The 13,571-nt window shown below is 38.0% G+C and overlaps 1 protein-coding gene across 11 annotated transcripts in view; it reads left to right on the top strand.

The window, feature by feature from the left end:
• The window catches only part of LOC112458021 (rap1 GTPase-activating protein 1-like), a 95,472-nt gene extending 86,159 nt beyond the window's left edge, over window positions 1-9,313 (top strand). For all 11 annotated transcript variants that reach the window (XM_025021400.1, XM_025021409.1, XM_025021407.1 and 8 more), the window contains 7 exons: window positions 3,320-3,502; window positions 5,127-5,365; window positions 5,611-5,889; window positions 6,089-6,254; window positions 6,420-6,725; window positions 6,958-7,497; window positions 7,589-9,313. In XM_025021400.1, the coding sequence (XP_024877168.1) occupies window positions 3,320-3,502; window positions 5,127-5,365; window positions 5,611-5,889; window positions 6,089-6,254; window positions 6,420-6,725; window positions 6,958-7,497; window positions 7,589-7,750 (1,875 nt within the window). In that variant the 3' untranslated portion in view covers window positions 7,751-9,313. The remainder of the gene's footprint in view (window positions 1-3,319; window positions 3,503-5,126; window positions 5,366-5,610; window positions 5,890-6,088; window positions 6,255-6,419; window positions 6,726-6,957; window positions 7,498-7,588) is intronic.
• Window positions 9,314-13,571: the final 4,258 nt, after the last annotated feature.

Raw genomic sequence — 13,571 nt, 5'->3', positions numbered from 1 at the left:
CGATTACTTGCGGGAGATAAGAATGGTGCGCGAGTAATTCGAACCGTAACAGCGCAAACGGTTGTACACCTCGGAGCTGATCATAACGGCTAACGATATCAATCGAGAGGTTGGAGAACAAAGGAGAGTATGGAGCATGGAGTATGGAGTATGGAGTACGGAGTAAAAGCCCGTTGCTTACAATAGAAGGGCGCGCCGTCTTCGAGTCCGCATAATGGCAGGTTGGACGATATTTTCTCAACATTTAAAGGCACAGATCTCGCCCGATAAGGGACGAGCCGGGCGTATAGACATTTCGATAAGAATTAATACGCGCGAAGACCATAAACCGTAACACACAAAGTCCACGAGTCCAATAGTAAAAAATCTAGAGAGTTACGTAAGAAATATGTCACATCGCGCTTACTTTAAATTTATATTAAATATCGTTTGGAATCCGCTGCAATTTTTCATGGATTTTTTATGGTATTTTTAATTTGCGACTGGTCTATAAATCTCAATTTCAATTTGCGATTAATTTAACATAGCCAGTTTAATTATAATTCGCAATTAATCTCGTCGAAATCCACGCCGGACAGTTACCTGATATTATTACGTTTAACAATTTAATAGTCATACCGTTGCGTTATTAATGCTGCAGCAATAATGACAGTGGTGGTAATAAACGTACATACAATAACTCGACGGCATGAACTCCTGTGAACTCCGGGCACGTTGCCCTTTCTAACTCCCTCCACCATTTCCCATCCGAAGGTTAGTAAAACACCGCAGGGGAAGAAGGGAGTGGTGTATGCATGCATTTCACCGTGCACCATTCTGCGCGACCCGACCTTTTCATGCGTCTCTCTAAGCCTCTCTCGAAACTTTTGCTCGCGTGCAACGCACGGTCAACGACGATGCACCGTTTTTATTTGCCGCCGTTGCCCTGCCGACTATCGCGGCTTCGGCAAAACGGTAGGAAACGCTCGCCTCGCAGCCGCCTTTACGGTTATCCGTAAAAGACCGGAGAAACATATAAGAACCCGAGGACCGTTTCTCTCCCTTGCCTCGTGTTGAGGAGCCTCGCGGAGGACACGTGCGGAATCGTGCGGTCGCGCATTTCCTAGATGAATAATTAAATATAAGGAAACTCGGGTAAAGTCAGTCGGAGCTGACGTTTGTACGTGAAACGAGATAGCAGATAGTTGTTATTTACTGGGACAGTTTTTATCTTAGCGTTTCAATTTTCCTTCGTATAATATTACAGCAATTTTTTGCGATGTATTGTCCTATTACTCCAACACGTACCATATTTTCGCCTTGTAATAATATTTAAATGCTTTGATCAAAGCTTCACTCTGTAACTCGTGCAGCCAGCTCCCTGCAGCGATTACGAGGACATTCATACACAGAAAAGGGACAAGTGTCAAATCAAAACTTACATACTCAAATTACGCAACAATCTATAATCTTTTTATAAGAATTTTAACTTTTTATTTCAACTTTTTTTTCTTAGTTGAACTACATGAATGACTTCAGTCAAGCAAGTTTTCTTCGCGCAATATAATCTCATTTCAAGATTATAGATTGTTGCTTATATACGAGTATATAAGTCTTGATTTAATACTTCTTTTTTTTCGTGTAGATGTGTCAGAAAAGAAAAACCAATGTAAATTCACCTACTTCCGCTTGGCGAACATACACACGAAACGAGGCAGCGACAAAAAGCTGCTAATCGAACAAACCTGCTAATAAACTCGCCGGAGACTGTTTGCGTAATACGTTGTCCTCGATACGCGGTGTCTCGCGCGAGGGACACCGTGTACGATATACACGCGGGACAAAACACGCTAACTACAGTTTGCAAAAGCGTGTGGACGCGTTGCTGCGTAACACGGTGCGCTCAGGGCCGCGATCGCACGCGTGCATATTTATTTTACTCGCGGTAATTTCGTAACGCCTAATTGAATCCGGAACGCGTGAACTACCGTAATTGTTCTAACGGACGTTGCATCGCCACGTCGATTGTGTCTAGTGACGTCAACACATAAATTAACGCACTTTTCGTATCCGATTCGTATTTGCTTATTTATATATGGAGGGGGTGAAAACCAGAGTGGTGTAAGTCAAATTTTTAAAAATATTTTCTCGTGTGCTAAGATGCAATTTGTATATTGTAGAGATTGCACGTATGTGCACACGAGAAAATATTTTTAAAAATTTGACTTACAGCACTCTGGTTTTTACCCCTCCATATGTATGCTTAACGCCTTAAAGAAACGTCGCCAAACACGCATTACTTAACAAAAGTTATTGAATAATAAATGAAACTTGAGCAATATGTGAATGTCACAAGGAAATGGAGAAGTGCCTTTTTGGTAGAGTTGTATCTTTGTAATCTAATATTTTTTCGTGTGAATTTATAATATATGTCGCAGGGACTTCGTGTAATTCGTTTTTTTGGAAAATCTCTAGGAAATCTATTAAAAAATCAGGATATTGTAAAATGAATAAAAATTATAAATATAATATAAATATAAATTGACATATAAATATAATTTATAAATATGAATTAAAATAAAAATCTTAGCTCACAATTTCACTGACAGAATCCAGGATCTTGCAAAACACTAAAATCTCGTAGTAAAATTGTGTAATTTTTATTCATTCCATACTATTCCATAATCATTTTTTTGTGAATTCCCTAGAGATTTTGCAACAAAAAGAATTACACGAAATCCTTGCGACATGTGTTTTCCACTCGGTAAATTGCGCGTCGATTATTATATATCGATCTTGAAACACAGTCTCGGTAATTCACACGATTAAATCTCGGAATATTCACACGATTAAATCGATAATCAATTTAACAATACTGCTAATAAGTATCCTTTAAATCACTGCAAAGAGTTTATTACGAAAGAATTATTTAATTTTACGAAATCTCTCGGCCTTTTAAGTTTGTCGCTATTTTCCGAAAACACCCTATATATATATTCGACGTTATATTTCTCCTTTATGCCGATATTTTGGAAACGCATTAGAATCTCGATGATCCCGATGAACTTCTGGCTTTTCAACGGGTTCGCGTTGGAGGAAGCTTATCGCGGATAAAAGATGAAGTTTTTTTCGACCAATCTACCCAACCGTATCCTTGAGCATTGCTCCACACGCGTTTCCCACGATTTTCTCAGCTTTTCGACGAATTCCTGAAAGACGCGTCAGCGACAGCGTGGTATCCGCAGAGGAACCGGAAACCGTGGCTAATTGCTGCACGTAACTGCCCCGCACGACCGTGAAACGCGCGTCGTCTTATCGTCTCGACTTCTTTTTTCCGCAGGAACACGTGAATCTCGTGGGAAGGGACGGTGAGAACGGCCCGGTCCTGGTCTCGGTGAAGGCCGAGACGGTCGCCGGACAGGAACACTGGCGGGTGCTGCTGCGACTCCGGGCGGGATCGACGCACGACCTGGTCCCTGCTACGAATCTCAGCTCGAATCCTACGCCGTCGAAAATGGTCAAGGTAAAAACGACGGTATTCACCCGCGATGGCCGCGATAATAAATTCTTCCCAGTCAGCGTAACGTCACGCGATGAAATTGCGAATTAAAACGCCAAGGAGACGCGCTTCTGGGAAAGCGTGAAAGACTCCGAAGAATCTACAGCGACCTCAATTCAGAAATTTAAGTTATTGCTGATTGGGTAGGATAGAATGTCAGCAATATCAGTTCAGAAATTGGAGTTATTGCTGATTAGATAGGATAGAATGTAAAATTTTCGTTTAAAATATTTATTTGCATAGCATGTTTACGTAATTAGATAGAATAGAGTGTAAAATTTTCGTTTAAAATATTTACTTGCATAGCATGTTTATGTATTTCGTGAAATATTTCGGCGCATTTTGAGATCAATCATGCGGCTAGAAATTCTTATCAGGTGGAACGCCACGTTCCATTTTTTAAACCTGCCGACGCGAAACTTGGCTTTCTTGGAGTTATTGTGCGATTTATCATGCGCTGTTTACGTATCGGAGAAGCGCCGCTTATACTGGGTGGCGCACTCGAGACAGGCATACTCGATTACCTGTGTGTTTGAAGAGATAATAAGAAACGCCTGAGACAACAGTCGCGTTGTGTTTACGGAGAACCGATATTAATACGAGTAAAATGAAACGCTCACGGTCCCGGTTTTTCGAAGTTGTTTTAAGATCAAACAGTTGCTCGCACGCAATCGGATTTCTCGTAACGAGGAACGAACCAACGACGATGAGGATTCAATCTAGCGCGATTATCGAATACGGTGTTATCGTGCGTTTGAATTATTTATTAAACTTACAATAGATGAATTACGCAACATGACAGCATTTTTTTCACATTAGCGCACTTCCACAAAAAAGCATTGAAATATGATCGTGATAAAAGGAGCAACACACATTTAGAGAATTCTCAAATTTATGTGTGTGTGAATCTTTAGCAAACTAAATTAAAACTTAAAAATATAAGTTAATTGATGAAAAATTTTGTAAAGAGAATTGAGTAAAAATCAAATTTTCGAATGAGTTATTTTCAAATCGTTATTTTTATTAAAATCGATGCTAATATAAATAATATAAATCATAAAATAATTTTATTTTCCATCTTTTTCCTTTTGTACGTTTCTTTCTACATTTTGCATCGGTTTTCATACTGGCTATAAAACATTTGTAAATTGCAGAAATATTGATAGCGTTCAAGCGCTTTCGAAAAATGAATAAAACATTTCATAGAGCGACTGTTAAAAATTCGTTACCTTCAGGCGATGGAAATGCTATATCCGGCCTTGGGTCCTATATTCTATCGGTGTATTCCTATGCAAAAACGCATAGACGCGCTGAATAATTTAACGTCCACCGCGTGTATGCATGCTTTATCTCTGTCTCTCTCTCTCTCTCTCTCTCTCTTGGCTGTTACGTGCGCGATCGCCGTGGCAGGAGGAAGTGAGAGAAAGAGAGAGGAAAATAGAGAAAAGGAGAGAGAGAGATAAGGAGGCGTGCCGATGTGATAAAACACAGGAAAGACCTTGCCTCGCTTTTTCGTAATCGTGTCTCGGTCACGTGTTGTTCGTATAGTGTTCGTACATGTCCTCATCGAGAAATATTTCTTTCGCAGGCGATCAACGAGTCTCTAAACGTGAACCCCCTGATGCCGGTCATGTGTCCCGGTGCTGGTACCTTGATAGCCCGATACGACGAGCATGCCCTGGTCTCCAGGTTCAAGTTTGGCGTTCTCCACCAGCGAGCCGGTCAACTCACCGAGGAGCAGCTCTTCGGCAATCGACAGATTACACCGGCCTTTCAAGAGTTCCTCGATCTTCTTGGTCAGAAAATCGATCTCAAAGATCACAAGGGGTAAGGTTTCTTTGACCCTTTTCTACACAGTATCCCAATATGGAATACCTGTCTCTTTACAGTTTTTCCACATTTTATAATTGGCTTTGTGTAACACATTTTTTTATATCCTGACCTTTATGTTTCTGAGATACATATTATAATATATATTATATAATTGTAAAAATTGCCATTTTCAATATTTGCCTTTTTACTTCTTCTTTATTTCTTTTCGATACTATTTTCCAATTCGCTGGATATTGCAGTTATCGCGGTGGTTTGGATACTCGACACGGTCAAACCGGCGATTCGGCGATATACGAAGTGTTCCGGGGTCGGGAGGTGTTGTTCCACGTGGCCTCGTTGTTACCGTATAGCCCGGGCGATTCGCAGCAGCTGCAGCGCAAACGACACATCGGCAATGACATCGTTGCCATCATATTTCAGGAGGAACCGACACCCTTCAGCCCGGACATGATCGCCAGCCACTTCTTACACGCCTTCATCGTCGTGCAAGTCATCGACCCTTGCACTCCTAATACCAGGTATATTCTTAGATTCTTAGTTGCTTTCCGTTTATACGCCGCTTGCGTACGTCACAAAGCTTAAACTTGGCAAACGGTCCATTATCGAAACATTTGTCCAAATATCTTTCACGTCGATCGTGAAAACGTCACTTTTGTTCAAATAATCGATGTTGATTAACGCGAGAAGCAACGAATAATAATGGCGTTGTATTTTAAGGTACAAAGTCAGTGTGACGGCACGCGACGACGTTCCCTGGTTCGGACCGGCTCTACCGACACCGGCAGTCTTTCTCAGAGGTGTTGAATTTAAAGAGTTCCTGCTCACGAAACTCGTGAACGCCGAGAACGCTGCTTACAAAGCCGAGAAATTCTCCAAGTTGGAGGTAAGTATCTTTGTCTAGACGCTTTCTTCCGTTTCCGTCATCTGACAAAATGAGAGAACTCGGAGAGTATCGCGTAATTGACATTCAATAGCTCGCTATCGTGATAATTTCTGAAAAAGACTACGCGAAAAGACGGGACAACTAAATTAATCGCACGATTTTTAGCTACGGACTAGATCGGCTTTGTTGGAATCTTTAATGGAAGAACTACAGACCAAAACGGCAGAATTTCTCGGTGGTCCGCTCGGCCTGGGAAATTCCGGCTTGAGCGTTTGCCCAGTGAGTCCAACGAACGACGTATCCGCTTCAGGAAGTAGTGGTAGCGGCTCGCGGTTTATCGATACGGTACGCAAAGCACTGATTTCCCGTGTGAGAAACGCATCAACGGAGAGCGTGCCGCAGCAGCTAGCCAAGAAAGGTCAACAGACGGAGTCCAGTCCTCCGAGCAATCGACAGTCGACTGTCACGAAAGTAAGTAAATAAGAACGAATGGCAAAGTATTTATTATTTGTTATAGAATAAAGTTTTTTCAATAAAATTAATCATGACCACGTAAGAGAAATAGTCAGCAATCATGATTACACGATAAAAATAGATATACAGAATAAAAATTAAACTGCAATTTTAATTGTAGATTAAAATGTAAATTGAAATATAAATAAGATAAGATATTAAATAAACTGATAACTGTAACTATGTCAAGGTAAGCGGCAGCAAGCGTTCAGTGGAACCGTCCAGTCCCCTCGGCTCACCGGATCTAACTCTGAGGAGAGATTCGGAACGCGGTAGTCTCGGCAGCCAGGACAGCAGTCTATCCAATACCGACAATCAAGACAGTAGTCTGGCGACATTGCAACAGGACGAATATGATCGCAGGGAATCGCAGGGCACGAGTGTTATCTGCCTCGACAGGGATGTCACTGTCATCGACAAAATCCCGGCGCCAACGCCAGCAACGGTACAGCGATTAACGCACGAGAATCTACGCACACAGGAGAAAACAACGACAGAGGTGACGCAGCGAGTGATCTCGGAAAGCGATGACAGTTCGCTCAACAGCGAGCTCGAGCTCGATCAGGCCGTGTATCCCGATAGCGACACGGGTCTTGAATCTATGAGTTCCGCGGAGACTCACGATACCACAAGGTGTACCGGTAAAGACGGAGTCGCGGAAAACGAAAATTTGAGGATGGAGGTCACTAGGCTCAAATGCGATAAGCTGGATTTGTTGCGGCAAAATGTGGTAAGTAAGAAATAAATCAAATTGAAATTTTTTATCTTCAAATCCCAAAGACTTGCGGTCACGAAGAAATAATGTCAAACTTTAATCTCAGACATGCCAACGTGAACTGAAACGTCGTCGAGAAAAGGAACTGCAACTGGAGTCCGATTTGGCAACGGCGTCTAAGGAAATTTTGCGACTACGTGCGATGCTGAAGGAGTGCTCCACGAGCATTCCGCTGGATAACAATAACCAGCAGACATCCACCGTGTGAAGTTTGCGAGCGCGACATGTAGCTTTAGGCATGATTACGAGTTGCTCTCGTGAGATGTTAGATAGTATGGCCTTTGCGGTCGAATACAATTGCATGTGCTGTAGATCTGAAAAATTATCTTCGAAAACGTGCGAAATAAATTTTCTCTCTTCATCTTTATTAGAGATTTGTCGCAATTCACACGGCTTTCGCACGCACGCTGATTCTTTCTCGTTACACCACTTTCGCGCATAGTTCAATATCGAGATTACTGAAAAATACGCGAAACAGATATCAACAGATGAACTGAAGAACATGACAAAGACGTAAAATAAAGCATTAAGACTTTTAAACGCTGGACGAGTACTCGATACTTAAACACTATGTACCTTTCATTCACCAGGAATTCATTACTTCCAAAGGTCTATTGTTAGTGCTCCGCAAGAGCATATAGAGTTTGCAAGATGCTTTACCATGAGGATTGATCATCCAAATCGAGTTTTCTTTCTCGAGGTAGAGATCGGTACAAGTTCTATAAGTCATATACGAGATAGTAGAATTAACACGAATCTGTGAAACTGTGTATAGTGACCAAAGTGTCATCAAGACACTTGCAATATAGATTCAAGATTGTTAGAGTTCTTGTTTGACTTATAAAACACGTGTAATATTTATCTATTAATTTATTGATAGATTTAAGTTGACCATTCGTAGTCAATATACAGATAAGGATACAGATAACAAAAAGAAGCAGTAGGAATATCTGTAATGTTAGTTATTTTAAGAAGCGCGGATTCTCTCAGCACTTGACATTAAGAAGAAACAAAAGTTGTCACGATGCGCCGCAACAAAAACGTATCTCTCTGTCGAAGCAAACAACATGTAGCTCTCGTTTATTTTTTCGTGGCGCGGATTATCCAATTATCCACAATTGGATAAAACTTCTTCCATGTTAGATGCGATCTTACGTAGTCGAGAAACCTTTTGTCATGCGCGATTGCAGAAGGAAATATGTACCGCTAGCTACAGTATTTGTCACGATAGACTTACCCGTTTATTAGTTTTCTAGTATTAGATACCAGAGAATAGTTTTAGAGAAACCTCTACGAGATTTAATCATCCTCGAAACACCATCCTCGCGTGCTAGTTTTAGCGACAAACTGATTTCCATTTCGTTTTTAACCAACCGTGCACAGCACCAAATTATTTAAGTATGCATCACGTGTCTTCACAAAGTATCGTTACTCTCTTTTGCACTCGTAAACGAAAAATGCGTTATCATTCACTGTTCTCCATCTAAAGTTAAGTATTTTGTATTCGTTCTTGGTTGACAGGTGTCGATCTTTCTGTTATTTCTTATGGCTAGTATTAATACGATTCTTATACCATTATTATTATCAGCTTTACTATTATTAATACTTTTATTAACATTGATTATGTTGTACTTTGTATGATCATTGTAAATAATCGTTAATATAGGACAGATACTCGAAAGCGCTAAGCGAACTGGCACAAAGAGGAGGAACGATGACGTTCACTCACACATAATACCAAAGTTTAATGTAGTAAAATTCATAACTTTTCTTTTTTTTTTCTTACTTCCTTGTTTCCCCTGTTTTCCCGTTTTCCATTATTTTTACAGGTTGAAAAGAAATTACAAGTTTTGTTTCGTCAGATACTTTCGCCGAAAAAGGAAATAGAAGCATCGTTCTCGCAACTACTTTGACAGACCATCATATTTATCACTGCCTATGCGATGTCGCCTCGACATTTCTCTTTCGAGAATACGTAAAGTCTGTTCTACTACTAATATAACGTGATTGATTGTACCAACAACACTTTACATACTATTGAAGAACAACGACTGATATACTGCCGCTGTAGTATCGATAATTTAAACATTTATCTCTCTCTCTCTTTATCGCATTTCTACCAAAAATAAGAAAAAAGCGAAATTTTTTTTTACCTTAAATTCGATAACAGCAGGAAGAGGAAAAATGATGTAGATGAAGATACTAAAGTCGCAGTATTTCGGACGAACTTATTAATAAAACTAGCATCTTTCAATCTCTCATAGTACTAGAGGATTGAATAGGAATTATATTTTCCGAAATCTACTGATATTCTTATGCTTTTGCGTTATTTATAAATTAATTGATCGAAACGATGACTAGCATATGTCAGCACCATTTAAGTAAGGTTTTGTATATGTCATTGTACAAAGATTCAAAGGCTTGTGGGACATTTTGACATTAAGAAGAACAGTAACGAGATATACATATTATTCTAGAAAAAGGAAAGATATATGAATGATTCTAAACGCGTTAAAATTATTTCGGGAGGAGAGAAAATATACGAATTATTCTAAATGTGTTAAAATGATTCTAGAAGGAGGAAAAATATATGAATTGTTCTAAATATGTTAAATTGAAAATAATGTACAAAATATCTCATTAATCTAAAATAACGACGGATTTGTTTTCGTTGATCGTTGATGTTATGTCTGATAGAAATCTGCGACAAAGAGAAAATTAAATATTTATATCCGTGATTCAATTGGATCTGAGGGAAACAATCCGAGATAAGTGGCCGATAAACCAGAGAATACAGGAAAAATCGCGTCTATATAGAGTCTGAACTGCAATATCTATTCTATATATTATCAGAGAAGTGATTACACTGTTCATTAATAGCCCACTGTTCTCAAGCACGGGAACGAGGGTAATCTCCAGAATTTCAACTACGGGAAGCAATTACCTTCGTTCTCTTCGTGCAATTTTTTTTTACAGTGTTATCGTTGTGGACGTTTATCTTATCATAGAACGTAATTTGAGTATTTGAGTATTTTCAGAAATGTCTTGTATACTACCTATTATTAGATATCTATAGAGGATTTATATTACGACTATTTATATAGACTATTATACTTGCAAAGAATTTAACTGAGCCTCCTTACTTGTACAATGTACATAACGTCGAAAGTTGCGTTCAATTATGGAAATCATCGTCTGATCGGTCTCCGGAGACTAAGTTTCATTACTGTCTAGTGTGATTTCTATGCTGGCCTTGCGAAAAGTCAAAGAAAGATTATATTTATATTGTAGAGAGATATTCATTATTATATTATACCATTATTATACCAAGGACAAGAGAACGGACTGAGGAGTAGAAGAGAGAGGGGGAAAATAGAAAATATTACCACAGATATATATATAAATATATTTTGTATCTAACATTAATTATCCATTTCTACAACTAACTCGAATACTTTACTCTTATAAAAAACAATTTATATATACATATATAGAGAGTGTCTTAGATTTCCTGTGATAACTGTTAATGGTTTTGGAGATTATTTTAAGATAAAAATCCTGATATTAAAATGTCAATATTATCTATAATAATTTTTAAATGAGAAGTGTTTAAAGTTTATCAAACGAATTATTCGCGCATGGTTGCAAACATCGCACACATTAATAATGAAGATGTATGCAGAGATATGTCAATTTTGATATCAGGGACTGATGCTTGAAAACGCTTTCACTATATTATCCTATGCCGAAACGTCTGAGTTTCGGATCAACTCAAACACTTCTTATTTAAAGATTATTATACATATAGCCTCCTCTGGTGAAAAAATTGCTCAGATTTTAGATTTGTGAAAAATTTTGAAAAAAATGTCATTTTTCACAGATACTTTCAGAAGTAATTGGATGAGGAATATTTCAGTATCTATATATATATATATATATATATATATATATATATATATATATATATATATGTGTGTGAAAATTTCTGGTGAATTGCGCATTTTATTATTTTATCTAAATTTTTCTTTAAAAAATGTTTCAATTCGTATAAAAAATCTGAGAAAGTTTTGAAATTTTCATAGACATTCTAATTAATAATAATATTAAGAATTCTGAGACATTTTTCTACCGGAGTCAGGATTTTTTAGGCTCAACGATATCCTGTGACGATTGACACAGGAGATCTGGGATACCCTGTATATATCTTCTACCACAATGTGAGACACATTAAGCAGCATTTAATCTCTTCGATTTCACCATTGCGTGGAAAATAATTCCGAGTATTTGTAAAGGGTGTTTACTGAGCTGTCTTAGAGTAAACGCGTTATCGATAAACATGATACGTTTCGTGCTTTCGAGTACATAAATAACAGTCTACAAGAAAATATAATCCGTGTGTTTGTCGTGTTACACCCACGAAAAAAAATAAATGTGCATGATGTAGACGTAAGACGTACATAAGACGTAAGACGTACATAAGTACATGGAAAACTCTTAGCGAAACTTTTCGACTGCAGATTAGTCATTGTCGCATCCACTGAGTTCGGGATTCTGTGCTTTCTGGCTTCGTGAGCGATTTGAAGAAAACGTAAAAATCGGGGATTGAATATTTATCGATATCATCGAATCGCTATTTTGGCGTAAGATGCGAGAGGATAAATGTCGCTCAGAGTCCACAAGCTATATTATATCGATCCAAACATTTGGCAATGAATAATTCTTTAAAGCACAATTAGAGCATAACGCTACAGGAACTATGCACCAAATAAATGTTATCATAAAATCAGAATTAAGAACGTTTGACACAGGGGAACTCTACGGGAAATATTTCGAATCTGATAAAGCTCCTAATGCACAGAAAATTGCAAGTACATGATGTGTACGATATTCGGTAAACTACGAGTCAATGTCAATGTCTAAGCGATCTTTGAAAATGCGAAGAGCTTTGATTAACGGACTAGTCTATGTATATATATAAGTATATGTATTATATATACAAAAAGGAGAGAAATAAAGAAGACGTACAAAGCAACAAATAATTATTCGGTTTTTCGAAAATAATATAAGGTTAAATGAGCTTTAATTTTATCATAAAAAAATTTTAAATTCTCAAAAGTAATATAGTAGATGAAGAAGATATTTTAGCACATTTAAATAAAAAATACCCAGTAAGCAAACTATTTTTCCAGTATGACAACAGATTGATAGCAACAGATTTGCTCAGATATCGCACTACAGGTCCGGTAAACTTGAGTGTTTTGCCGGCAGAGTCTGCTTATATAATCTGGCAGTAAATTGTCGACAGAAGCCGAGGAGAATCTGTTCTTTCACAAAAACATTTAAAATGGAATATATCATTTAAATAGTTACGAAACAGCAGATTTTATTCAGTTTCTCTGCAATCAATTTACCGTTATATTCTGTTAACAAAGATGCTATTATGTTTCTGCTGACATTTTATCGCCAAAATTTGCAGTAAACACTTTCAAAAATCTGTTTTCGACAGTTTTGACTATCTGCGGGTGCTTTTGAAACCATAAAACTTCTTACTGTTCCAAAGACATTATATGTTTAAGTTTAAAAAGTCAATTTTCAAATAAAAAATGTTTCACTTTTTTACGTGCGTGAGAACACACAGGCAAAAGAACTAATTTTACACAACATAAAAAATAATATACTATAAAGTTGATACGTTGGTTGGCGCCCGATGCCTCTCCCAGGGTTCTTCCTCTTCTCAGGCTGTCCTCTCGAGTTGTCAGCTTGAATTCCATCGATCCAACAATGCGACTTCCCGCGTCATTATTTTCTAAAACATATAAATAAACGATTAAATAATTCTTACACGCATCAAACTTCTTATTTATCATTCAATTAAATATTTACTTAAATAATTATAGGTACATTTTCCGAAAAAGATCTGTACAAGGCTGAACTTTTATAAAATTTCAAATTACTTCTTTTTAATTATTATTTCTAAATCATTGGCTACGTTTACACCCTGAAATTAGGCCGCGGCCTGTACCTCAAAT

Source organism: Temnothorax curvispinosus, unplaced genomic scaffold (assembly GCF_003070985.1).
Source record: "Temnothorax curvispinosus isolate PA1 unplaced genomic scaffold, ASM307098v1 QBEX01008615.1, whole genome shotgun sequence".
Taxonomy (NCBI): Eukaryota; Metazoa; Arthropoda; class Insecta; order Hymenoptera; family Formicidae; genus Temnothorax; species Temnothorax curvispinosus.
This window is presented reverse-complemented; position numbering and strand designations above follow the sequence as displayed.